Raw genomic sequence first — 11,126 nt, forward strand, 5'->3', positions numbered from 1 at the left:
TTCCTCCTACCTGGGAACTGCCTTCCTCCACTCTTAACTCCTAAGCACACTTCAGTGCACAGCTAAAGCAGCACTTTCTCCCATATCCAGTTTCCCCTATTACATCTTGTATTTGTCACCATTAATGAACCAAGAGTGATACGTTATTAACCAGTCTGTACTTTATTCAGAGTTCCTTGTTTTTCCCTAATGTCCTTCTCCTGTTTGAGGATCCCGCGTCACATTTAGTTATGTCTCCTTAGGTTCCTCTGAGCTTTGAGCTTCTCACACTTCCCAGTTTTTGATGACTTAGACAGTTTTGAGGATTGGTCTACTCCCTCAATTGGGATTTGTCTTTCTTGTGGTTAAAGAGGGGTGACGGGTTTTAGGAAGACCATACAGTGCCATTTTCATCACTCCTTATCAAGGGTCCATAGTATCATCCTGACTTATCACTGATGTTGACTTTGGTCATCTGGCTCTAGGCAACGTTCATCAGGTTTCTACAGCTCTTTTCCTCCCCTTTCCATACCTTAACAAGACACATATTAGTGGAGGTATAGGTCTGGGCAGCCTGGGAGCACAATGGCCACCCTCCTGGCCTGGAACCCCACACCAGCACCTCATTGTCCCCATCCGCCTTCCTGAGGACAGGCATGTAGAGTGATAACCCACGCATAACGTTACAAATCTTTAGGGTAAAGTTTGAATAGACAAATCCAGAGAATCCTACAAAGGAATCCTTGCTGTTTGTTCAAAGAGCGGCTCCTAGCATGAAAGTTAGACTGAGGCTCCTCCCACAACCCAGGCACAAGTCAGCCCCCAGGGTGCTAGTCAGCACTGCAGTAACCACAGGGAAGTTTTGATGGGACAAAGCTGAGCACATGGGCAATTTTCCCAGCCTGCACTGACTGCTAAGACAGCACCAGCGTCATGAAACTATGGAAATATGTTTACAGCTAAAAGTAACGGTCCTGGGCTTGCACTACCCCCATTTCAAATGCTCAGTAGACACATGAGGCCAGTGGCTGCCCCTGCAAACAGCACAGATGTAGGACAGTTCCACCAGCTGGCCCCACGTGACAGGTGGACAACTGGACTCGCCTGGATCACGTGAAGTCTCACGGACCTCTGCCTCAGCCCTGGACATTTGGAGGTGATACTGAACACTGTGTATTGGAGCGTAAACAATGGCCTTGCTCACCGGCACAGGGAGTTCATTCTAGCCTGAGCGGATGGAGAAGGACCATGGACACGCATGCACGATCACCACCATATCAAATTTATTATTCCAATGGCACTAATACAGCTGGAGGTGCTCATGGTGACACTGCACAGGATTTCCTGCCTTCTAGCTTCTGTCCAAAGAGAACATCTACCCGCCTGTTCCTTCCCCCTTTCCGGAGGAAAATCCACTGCAGGCCATTTACCCAAATAAACCTCTTAATGCGTTTATTTTTAACTTTTTTTGGACACGTGAATTTCCCTCTTAACAAAAAAGCTTTGGGTGTCCCATCTCCTCCCCCATCCCTACCGGCCAGATAAGTCCCTGCCGTGAGGGCACTTCTGTTGCGTCTGAAATCTAGAAATAAATATCGAAAGAAACGGCATCAAGTGTTCATGTTGAGCGATGGCACGGAGTGGGCCCCAGAAACTTGTCAGGCAGAGCGTTACTGGGTCTGGACAGCCTCAAGGTGTCGTGGAGAATGTGGGGCTGTTGCTGTGGTCACCTGTCCCTGGGTGCAGGGGCTGCGCCCGAGTCCCACCAGGCAGCGGGCTGCGGGGAGGCTGCCTACAACTTGTCCAGGAAGTTGTCCAGGGCCGGGATGCCTTCCTTCAGGCCTTTGCGCTTGCGCGTCTCTGCCACCACCTGGCTGGGGCGGCTGGTGCTGTCGAAGGGGTCACCGGGCAGGATCTGCCAGTGGTCGAACACACACTGGGGAAAGGCCTGGCCGCCCGTGTTGGACCTCAGGTCAGCGGTGAAGCCTGTAGGAGGCACAGAAACGGCGCTCACCGGGCAGCCCAGGCAGCCTCACGGCTCCCTGGCGGAGGCCAGGAGGGGAAGGTGGGAACACAGGCCCACACCACACCAGAAGATCACTGAGTCTGGACTACCTGGCTCATGTCAGATGTCAGGCCCATTATCCTATCCCTCACCCAAAGGCTCCCTCAAAGGCTACTGATTAATAAGTGGGGCAAGGCTGGCCCTTCCTGGGCCTCTGGTCTCCACCTGCTCCTTCTCAGGATGAACCAGGGGCTCCAGCACAGCTTCTCTGCAGGCTTTGCTCTTAGATTTACAGGCCCAAGGACCTTCCCCCTAATTCAACAGTCCAGAGGCCCAAATGAGAAACAGGCACCTCCTCCTCCACAACTGCGATGCAGAAAGCAACAGCTCCGATCAGACCCACCCTGTGCCATGCACAACAAGAAAGAACTGGGCCCCTGGGACTTCCCTTGGTGGCGCAGTGGTTAAGACTCTGCGCTCCCAATGCAGCGGGCCCAGGTTCAATCCCTGGTCAGGGAACTAGAGAGCCCACATGAATGCCACAACTACGAGTTCGCATGCCACAACTAAGGAGCCCGTGAGCTACAACTAAGGAGCAAGCCTACCGCAACTAAGATCCAGCACGACCAAATAAATAATAAAAAAAAAAAAGAAAAGAAATGCGTCCCGTCCTAGACCAGATGGGCTGAATGTCTGCTGGGCTCCACCCCAAAGGCAGCAGGCATCTGAGGACCACACCAGACTGGCACTTACCAAAGGACTCATTGACAGGCAGGTAGGCCTTCACAACAAACATGGGGGTGCCGGCCACCTGGGTCTCCTCAAAGACGTGGCCCCGCTTCCTGTTCAGCACACCGTAGATACCACCAACCACTTGTTCTGGACACTGTCAGGCAAAGAAGGGCTATTAGCAGCTGTTGGGCAGGGTGGGACCGGGAGCAGCAGCTGGGGGGGCCAGGCATCCCCACCTGGATCTCCACAAGGTAGATGGGCTCCATGAGCCGGGGCTGGGCAGTCAGCACGCTGGCGTACAGGCAGCGCCGGGCTGTGGGGATGATCTGGCCGCCACCGCGGTGAATGGCGTCCGCGTGCAGTGTCACATCGTGGACGTCGAAGCGCACGCCCCGCATGTTCTCCTCACACAGCGCCCCCTATGGAGGAAGGGGAACACCATCAAGAAACCGCCTCTATTGCAGCTCCTGAGAACAGGTCAGCCAGAACTGTCTGTGCCAGCTCCTCTAGGTCTCACCGACAGGGACCATCTCAGCCTCCCTAGGGTCCCCTTCCCAGGAGGCAGGACCACAGCCCCACCCTGCCAACAGGGAAACAAGGACAGGAGGACGCCCCAGTGACAAACCCACCAGAGCTGTGCCTGAGCAGCCCCTCACCTCCTTGGTGGCCCACTGGAAGCCGGCCACCACACTGTCCTTGATCTCGTTGAGGTACTGCACGCCCTTGGTGATGTCAGTGAGGATGTTGGGGCCGGTGCCATCAGGGCCAAAGCACCAGATCTTGCGGGCCTCGGCCACGTCCCACTCGTACTTCTCAGCTAGGTAGCGGGCCCGCTGCTTGAGCTCCTGGCGGGAAGACACCTCGCCCTTGTCGATGTCCTCGGCCAGGCCGTCGGGGAAGGGCCGTGCCTTCATGTACAGCCTGTTGTGCTTATTGGGGGACTTGGACAGGCAGAGCACGTTAGACTCCTCACTGACGGTCTCTCGGTACGAGACAACTGGGTCGGATTTCTGCAAAAGGAGCATGCAGGTCAGGTCAGGTCTGCCACAGGAACCAGACACCTGAGAGGCATCTTAACAGACGGTCTTCCTAATAACGAGGCCCACTTAACAGTGGCAGTGGCACAGAAAACAGAGCGAGTTTGATCTGGCGGCACAGAGCCATGCACGTCTTCTGTGTAAACATGAGGTGTGCAGGTACTCCCTTGTAGAAGGAAGCCCGCTGCCAAGAGGGCTGGTGAAACAGTGAAACTCCACATATGCGGTATTAACTGGGGAAAAAAATCTCAAAAGATACAAGTGCTAGGCCTAACCCCACACCCCAGCATATTAGTTTTCTAATATAGAGAATAATGGGGAAAAGCTGTCACCGTACCTGAAAAAAGAAAATTTCATTCCTATAAGTAGAGAAACAAAAAGAAGCTTAACAAAGAGAACCACACGTAAAGAAACCCAAATCCACGTCTGAGAACAAACACAGATCTGCGCTCAGTTCTGTGGGGAAAAAAAAGGAGAATGGAAACCAGAACGCACCAGCTGGGCGTGGGGCCGGCTACATAAGCCTCAGTGTCTGCACTTCCCAAGAGCTTTTTAAAAAATTTGTAAGAAGCAGACCGCTCACACTCCAGCCTTGCCAACGCATCTAAGCTGGTGTCACGACAGCACATATCAGCTGGCAGTAACGGATGGAAGGACAGAGAATTGAGTGGCCCAGTCAATGGGCCCCTCAGAGCCCAGCCTGGACCCAGGGCCCTGCCTTGCCCTCCGTCCTGAGGACAGCGGGCCTCCAGCCACCAGAGCAGCGCCAGGCCTCACCTTGATAGGAATGCAGGCGTGGTCCTCCTCCAGGTCCTTGAGGCAGATCTCCAGATGCAGCTCCCCAGCACCCGCAATAATGTGCTCCCCGGACTCCTCAATGATGCACTGAAAAGGGCCACGTGTCAGCCTGAGCACAGACCCCGGGACAAATGCGGGAAACCCAAGGGATTCTAGGGACAGGTAGAAAGCGGGCTCCAAGCTTTCCTCCAGATGGAAAAGGCAGACTCCCAAAATGGGGTTTTGGGGGGAAGACAGCAGGATCCTCTTTACTCGTTTTCAACATTAACCTTCTGTAAGGACCCTCCGTGCACAACCAGCCTGTAAAGACCCAAGCAGCCTACAAAAGAAATCGGGTTCCTGGGTGGAAAATCACCATTTAAATTAAGGGCAGCACCTCTACCAGGGCAGGTGTACCCAGCACAGCTGGTTTTCTCAACACGGAATCTCTACTTGTGTGAGAAGCCAGCGGAATCTTTCGGCTCAGCCACACGGCATAAGCCAACAAACCACCACTGCCGCAGGTGTCCGCCTCCAGCCGGGGCCCACCCACCTGCACCATGGGGTCCGACTTGGCCAGCCGCTTCAGGCCTTCCACCAGCTTGGGCAGGTCGGCCGGGTTCTTGGCCTCCACAGCCACCCTGACGACAGGGCTCACGCTGAACTTCATCACCCGCATGTTGTGGGCATGCTCGAAGGTGGTGATGGTGCCTGTCTTCACCAGGAACTGGTCCACGCCCACCAGGCCCACGATGTTGCCACAAGGCACGTCCTCGATGGGCTCGACGTAGCGGCCCATCATCAGGATTGTCCTGGGGGAGACACAAAAGGCCACAATGCATCGGCACTGGGGTGGCAGATCCCCAAATGACCAAAGACAAGCCTCCTTTGTCTTGGAGCCTGCGGCTGTCTTCCTGTCTGAAGGGGCAGTGCCACCCCACCCTGGGCCAAGCTCTGAACTTATCTTGCGACCCAGGTCTCAATGACAGTTTTGGCTCCTGCACACCAGGACAGAGCCACCTGCTCACTAACACGTGCACTGTGCAGGACTCTGCACCCTGACCCAGGCCAGACATGCGTGCCACAGGGAAACCGGCGGCACTCGCAGGTCGCAATACAGTCAGGGCCCCGAGGAACGAGCAGGAATGGAGGCTCTTCCCACTACCCACACCTGGACTGGGTGGCCACCCGCCACATGACATCTCTAGGGTCAGAGCCTATTCTCTGGGTATTTTAAAATGTATGCTGCCACCATAATTTCAGCCTAACTGCTTCCCAACTCCGGGCTGTGTCTCACTGTGAATCCCTAGTGGGGAGAAGGAGACACTATTTCCTGGTGGGCCTCCCCTGGCCAAGTCTACATTCAGATAACCCTCACCCTTCCCCCTTCACTGGCTTGAGGGACGAAAGGGAGGCTGCTGGGCACCCTCTGCCTCACGGAGCACCTCACCTCTGGATTGGCTTCAGGTATAGGTCTTCCTTCTTCCCAGGCGTGTAGTTGGGCCCCATGATCCTGACCTTCAGGCCAGTGGACACCAGCCCTGAGAAGACCCGGCCGAAGGCATAGAACCGACCTTTGTCAGAGGTCGGCACCATTTTGGAAATGTACATCATAAGAGGGCCTTTGGGGTCACAGCTTTTAATGCCTGAGGAGAGAGAAAGGAACCCCCCACAGGGGAAACTGATTCCCTGGCAGCTCAGCTTTCCAGAATTCTGCAGCTCTGCCCGGCGTTCTAACCCCAGGATGCAGGCACACCCCACGTACCCATGGCGGCCTCGTCGTCTGGGGGCCCCTCGTACAGGAGCTCACAGCGGTACTTCTGGGCCGTCACAGGGGAGGGCAGGTGGATGGTAATCATCTGCAGCAGGGCATCCCCGGCAGGTAGCCAGCGGCGCATCACTGCCTAAAAGTAGGGGATGTGAAAGAGGGACAAAAAAAATGACTTGAGAAAGAATCTAGAAGAACAGTGTAAAACAGCTGATGTCTCCTACCCATCCCTGCTGGTGACAGAGCTCCTGCTGGTGATACTTCTAATATAAGCCTGGGCCCAGCATGGAGCCCTGACTGAAACCCTTACAGCCAGCTGTCTGATTACCTGAGAAAATGGCACTCAAGCTGGGATGGGGACTCACAGGATGGTCGCTCCACTCACCTTCAGAAGTGGTTTGCCTTCTTTGTCTTTATCTTCACTGTCCAACTTGATATCCAGTTTTTCAATTAGTTTTGCCGTCTCCTCTTTCTTGAAATTCATGATTGCATCAAACACCTGACACCCAAGAGACATGGCAAAGTGGGTTTGGGAACATACTGGAAGCCTGAAGCTACCTGCTTCCTGCTCTGGAGCTTTAAAGGCCATCTTCACTTACCGCCAAAGGCCTGACCCAATTAAGCAAATCACGGGGACACTTCTCGACAGATTGTTAAAAGAAAAAAAAACCCTTCCTATTTTCAGATATTGAGCATACACTCACTAAACTCACAGGCTTGCAAACCCTAGACCCTCCTACCTCATCTCACCTGCTGCCCAGTCAGGGAGGCTGATGGTCCCCCTGATGATGAAGCCCAGGGGGCAGGGAGACTTCCCTGTCAGGGTGGAACCCTGAGGGCGTTCTGACCTCATGCTGCCTCATCCTTGTCCCAGGAGCTGCCTCTGCAGCCTGGCCCTGCCTTGCCCCACGGCATCTTGCTACTGGCTGCAGCAGGTTGGGTACCAGATTCTCAGGGAACCCAAGGACAGCCCTAGGGACACCTACCTATATCAAGCACACGCCAGCTCACCTTAAAGATGGGGTCCAGGATGAGCTGGCAGAATGTCCGCGGCAGCTTCTTGCCATCTGGGCTGTTGGCTGACTTGCTGAATTTGCCGTTGGCTGGATCAAAGTACCTGTCAGACAAGACTCAACCCAAGTTAGGGGAATCTGGGGGGATGCAGGTGTGAAGGACCCCACGGACACTTGGGCTGTGTCTCCAGCACTCACCGGTCTCCCCATAGCTTCTTCATCATGTCCTCCACCTTCTTGGCCCGCTCGGCAGGCCCCAGCTGACCCTCACCCTTGGCAGCAAACTTGGCCACGTACATCTCTGCAAACTGCTTCAGAGTGAAGGCCCAGCCGTGGAGACCAGACCCGAAGCCAACAGTACCGAGGACAGGGTCAATCTGAGAGAGCAGGAGAAAGCTGTGAGTTGGGACAGTTGGACACAAACCACATCAATGAAGCCCCCAAGCACCCCGGCCCTCAGACACTGGATTTCTTCAACAGTCGTCAGGTCAAAGTGAAGAAATTTTAGTCATCATGTACAGGGTGCCCAGCTCTGCCCCCATCACGACAGGGTGTGCGATGATGCCACAGGCACTGCCCCATGCCCCTCTGTTAGCAGGCTGAGCTGCTACCCCACAGCCTCCACCGAAGTCCAGCCTTCTTGCCATTCCAAGGTTCCTGGCAACCTCACCTTCCAACCTCCCAAGAATCCCCAGGAGGCCATGGCTTCACAACAGTGGTTTCCCAAGGGCAGCCCTGAAGGAGAAAACCACAACCCTTCCAATCTGCATGAGGAATGCTGCCCACCCGGTGGGAGAAGCGGGAGGGGGTACTAGGAACACAGCAGGAGACGGCGATCCGCCAAGGGACCCCGACTTCAGCAGTCAGGCAATCTTACCATGATGTTGCCCATGGGGCCGCTCTCGCCCTCCCCGTAGGTGGAAATGATGACGTTGACATTCTCCACGATGCGCTGGAAGGTCTGGTAGAGCTCCTCGGGCTCCAGCTGCAGCTCAAGCAGGGCCCGGTCCATCTTGTTCATCATCAGCACAGGCTTGATGCGCTCGGCAATGGCCTGGCGCAGCACCGTCTCTGTCTGCACGCACACGCCTGTGGACCAGCAGGGGATGAAGCGTCTCCGTCGGCCAAAGAGGGGACAGCCCCAGGTTCCCCGCCATCCGTGGGGAAGCCTGCTGCTTACCCGACACGCAGTCCACCACCACCAAGGCACCATCGGTGACACGGAGGGCGGCTGTCACCTCTGAGGAGAAGTCCACGTGCCCAGGGGAGTCAATGAGGTTGATGAGGAAGCCAGAGCCATCCTTGCTCTGCTTGATGAAGTTCAAGTCATTCTCTGAGAGCTCGTAGAAGAGGGAAATGGCCCTGAAAGATTGCGACAGGTTACCAGGATGGAGGCACACCTCAGCCTGGCTCCTAACCTGTTCCCACTAGCCCTGTGGTCCATCAGGTTCCTGCCCACGGGAGTCAGGGTGGATGCTCTTGATCCTGAAGTGAGGCTGTAATCCACTAAAAAGCCAGACAGATGCTGCAACCTGTCTCCTCCCCCTGCATTACTCATCCCTAGAGATGAACGGCAGACTTCCCACACAAGAGCTATCCTATCCAGGGACATTTACCTCTGCAGCACCCTCTGCCGGGAACCACCACCTCCCTGGTACAGGTGCAATGGTACCAGAGTCCACCTGGTTCCTCTCAGGCTCAACACACCTGATTTCAAAGAGCTGCTACACAATCAGGCAAGATCCAGAAACCCCAAAGACTACCTTTCACCCTTCCCTCCCCAGCTGAAAGGAGTCTCAGAGCCAATGACCAAGGAGATGTTACCAGATGAAAACAACTGTTGTTGCAGCCTCTTTTTTTTCTTTTTTTTGCGGGGGAGGGGGGTTTTCTCACCCTCTTAACATCTGGGGCCAGAAAACTCACAGGGAGCCACCATAGGTAAGGCAAGACCTTTACCAGCATCCTTGGATGCCAGCAGCACCCACCCAGACTTCTCCAGACAATGCCAAGAGCCCCTCGGCCCCCCTCCTCTCCAAATCCCCTTAATACCACCCATCACTGTGCCTCTCCCACAGGAGACAAAGGTTCCCATCTCACTAGCTGAAGCCCCATTGTCTCTCACAGTCCAAAAACCCAGCCCCAATGTGCTCATCTCCCCAGAAACCTGTCAGGAAAGGGTTGGCTACTGGCTGTCCTCCCTACCCACCGCCCAAGGACTCAGAGTAAGCACCTCCCCCCTCCCTGTCCAGAGGGTGCCAAGGCTTTGCTCACGTCGACTTGATGGTGATGCAACGCTCCTGCTCGTCCTTCCGGGTGTCAGTGAAGCGGGTCTCCCCAGCCCGGGCGGAGGCTATGATACCCGCCTTGCACACCAGGGAATCCGTCAGAGTGGACTTGCCATGGTCCACGTGGGCGATGACGGACATGTTTCGGATGTTGGCCTTCTTGTCCATGATGGCCCGGATCTGGTCTACTGTGAAGTTCACCTGGGCGGGGGGGAGCGGGGGGACGACTCAGGATGGCCCGGCACTCCAGGAATGAGGCTTGGCACTGAGACCTTGATCAATAGAGACTGCTAGGCCATGGCCAGAGGGAGCTGGTCCTGGCGCTGCCTCAACTCCCACCCAGATCCCCCTTTCTCTGTTGACACCCCTTTAAAAGTGCAATTCACCCCGTCCCTGAAAAGCCAGACGCTGGTTGTCACAACCCAGAATGAGTACTGGGGAGTAAGTCTCAAAGAATGACAGCAGATTTCCTTTATAGTATATTGACGTATCTAGGGTCCAGCTGAAGTTCCCCCCACTGTGTTGCCACTGGTTATACCCCCAGCCTTCCCCCAACCAAAGGGCCTCTTTAAAATCCAAGGTCACCTCTCGCTGTGCAGGGTGGGGGTTAATCAGGTAGAGCCACGCACCCTGCCCCTGATTCTTAAATATGCCACCCCCGGTCGGGTGGGAGGCTTGCGCAGCCCTAACAGGCACGAGCCTCCAGGTGTTCACAACTGGGAGGTACAGGGAGGACCAAGGTTACACAACGTCAGAAGACGAGACGCTTCTAAAGGTCTTACTCTTCTCTCCTTTTGCCATTTCCTTGCCTCCCCCGGCTCCCGACAGAAAATCGGACTCAAACTCCCAGCCCACGGGTTACATAAGGCGGCTCCCCTCTCCCCGCTCGCACCGCGGCGCCCGCCATTACAGCGTCTGCCACATCATCATACCCCCCGCCCCGCCTCCGCCCCAGCTCCAGCCGGGCCCGGGGTCCTGGAGGCGGCGGCGCCCCCGGAAGCGGAGCTCGGCTAGCAGTGCATCGCGCAGACATGGCGGCAGCCGCTTCCCCAGCCCCGAGCCCGCCGGCCCCGCCGCCGCCGCCATGTCTCCTCTCAGTCAGGGAGGCCACAGTTCTCCAGGCCTGGTAGGGCCGGCCCTACGGAGGCCCCGCCGCCGATTCAGGCCGCCCGTTGAACAGCGCTGCTCACCATGGTGGCGGATGGCGGTGGATTCTCCCAGGCAGATCCGAGTGTAACTAGCCGCGCCGAGGATGGCGGCGACGACGGCGGAAGAGAACGCTGACGTCAACACCCGAGCTTTTATAGGCCGACGCCGGTTGGGCGGGTCATCTGACCCCGCTTCTGGGGCGGGGCGAAGCGACGCCCCGCGCAGGCGCATGGACGGCCTCCCACAGGGTAACCCTTGTGCGTCGGCGCCGCTGCTCTAATATAGAGGGTCTGCGTTCCACACTTGGATTTTCCCTGGGGCGTGGTCCGCCCGGTGCAGGGTGCACGCCTCCCGGATGCAATGCTTAGGTGCAAAAAGCGA

At 56.1% G+C, this 11,126-nt stretch overlaps 1 protein-coding gene and 1 non-coding gene across 2 annotated transcripts; both read right to left on the bottom strand.

The window, feature by feature from the left end:
* Positions 1 to 1,240: 1,240 nt before the first annotated feature.
* EEF2 (eukaryotic translation elongation factor 2) lies at positions 1,241 to 10,915 on the bottom strand. The gene is made up of 15 exons (XM_060007442.1): positions 10,787 to 10,915; positions 9,583 to 9,797; positions 8,492 to 8,673; positions 8,189 to 8,400; positions 7,510 to 7,688; positions 7,310 to 7,415; positions 6,684 to 6,797; positions 6,296 to 6,434; positions 5,981 to 6,176; positions 5,084 to 5,342; positions 4,531 to 4,638; positions 3,373 to 3,726; positions 2,953 to 3,135; positions 2,738 to 2,870; positions 1,241 to 1,965 (listed from the first exon to the last, which is right to left on the bottom strand). The coding sequence occupies exons 1-15, from the start codon at positions 10,787 to 10,789 to the stop codon at positions 1,772 to 1,774; spliced, it is 2,577 nt and encodes an 858-aa protein (XP_059863425.1). The 5' UTR covers positions 10,790 to 10,915; the 3' UTR covers positions 1,241 to 1,771.
* Positions 7,766 to 7,830, bottom strand: LOC132423777 (small nucleolar RNA SNORD37). The gene has a single exon (XR_009519085.1). It is a non-coding gene; the product is annotated as a small nucleolar RNA SNORD37 (small nucleolar RNA).
* Positions 10,916 to 11,126: the final 211 nt, after the last annotated feature.

This window comes from Delphinus delphis, chromosome 3 (genome assembly GCF_949987515.2).
Source record: "Delphinus delphis chromosome 3, mDelDel1.2, whole genome shotgun sequence".
Lineage (NCBI taxonomy): Eukaryota > Metazoa > Chordata > Mammalia > Artiodactyla > Delphinidae > Delphinus > Delphinus delphis.

Bases quoted from the DNA above. Each gene is read 5' to 3' on its own strand.
- EEF2 (XM_060007442.1), bottom strand. The intron at 8,401-8,491 runs GTAAGCAGCAGG...GCTGGTCCACAG, and splicing joins GGTGGTGGACTGCGTGTCGG to GCGTGTGCGTGCAGACAGAG. The intron at 1,966-2,737 runs GTAAGTGCCAGT...TGCCTCCTACAG, and splicing joins GCCTGTCAATGAGTCCTTTG to GCTTCACCGCTGACCTGAGG.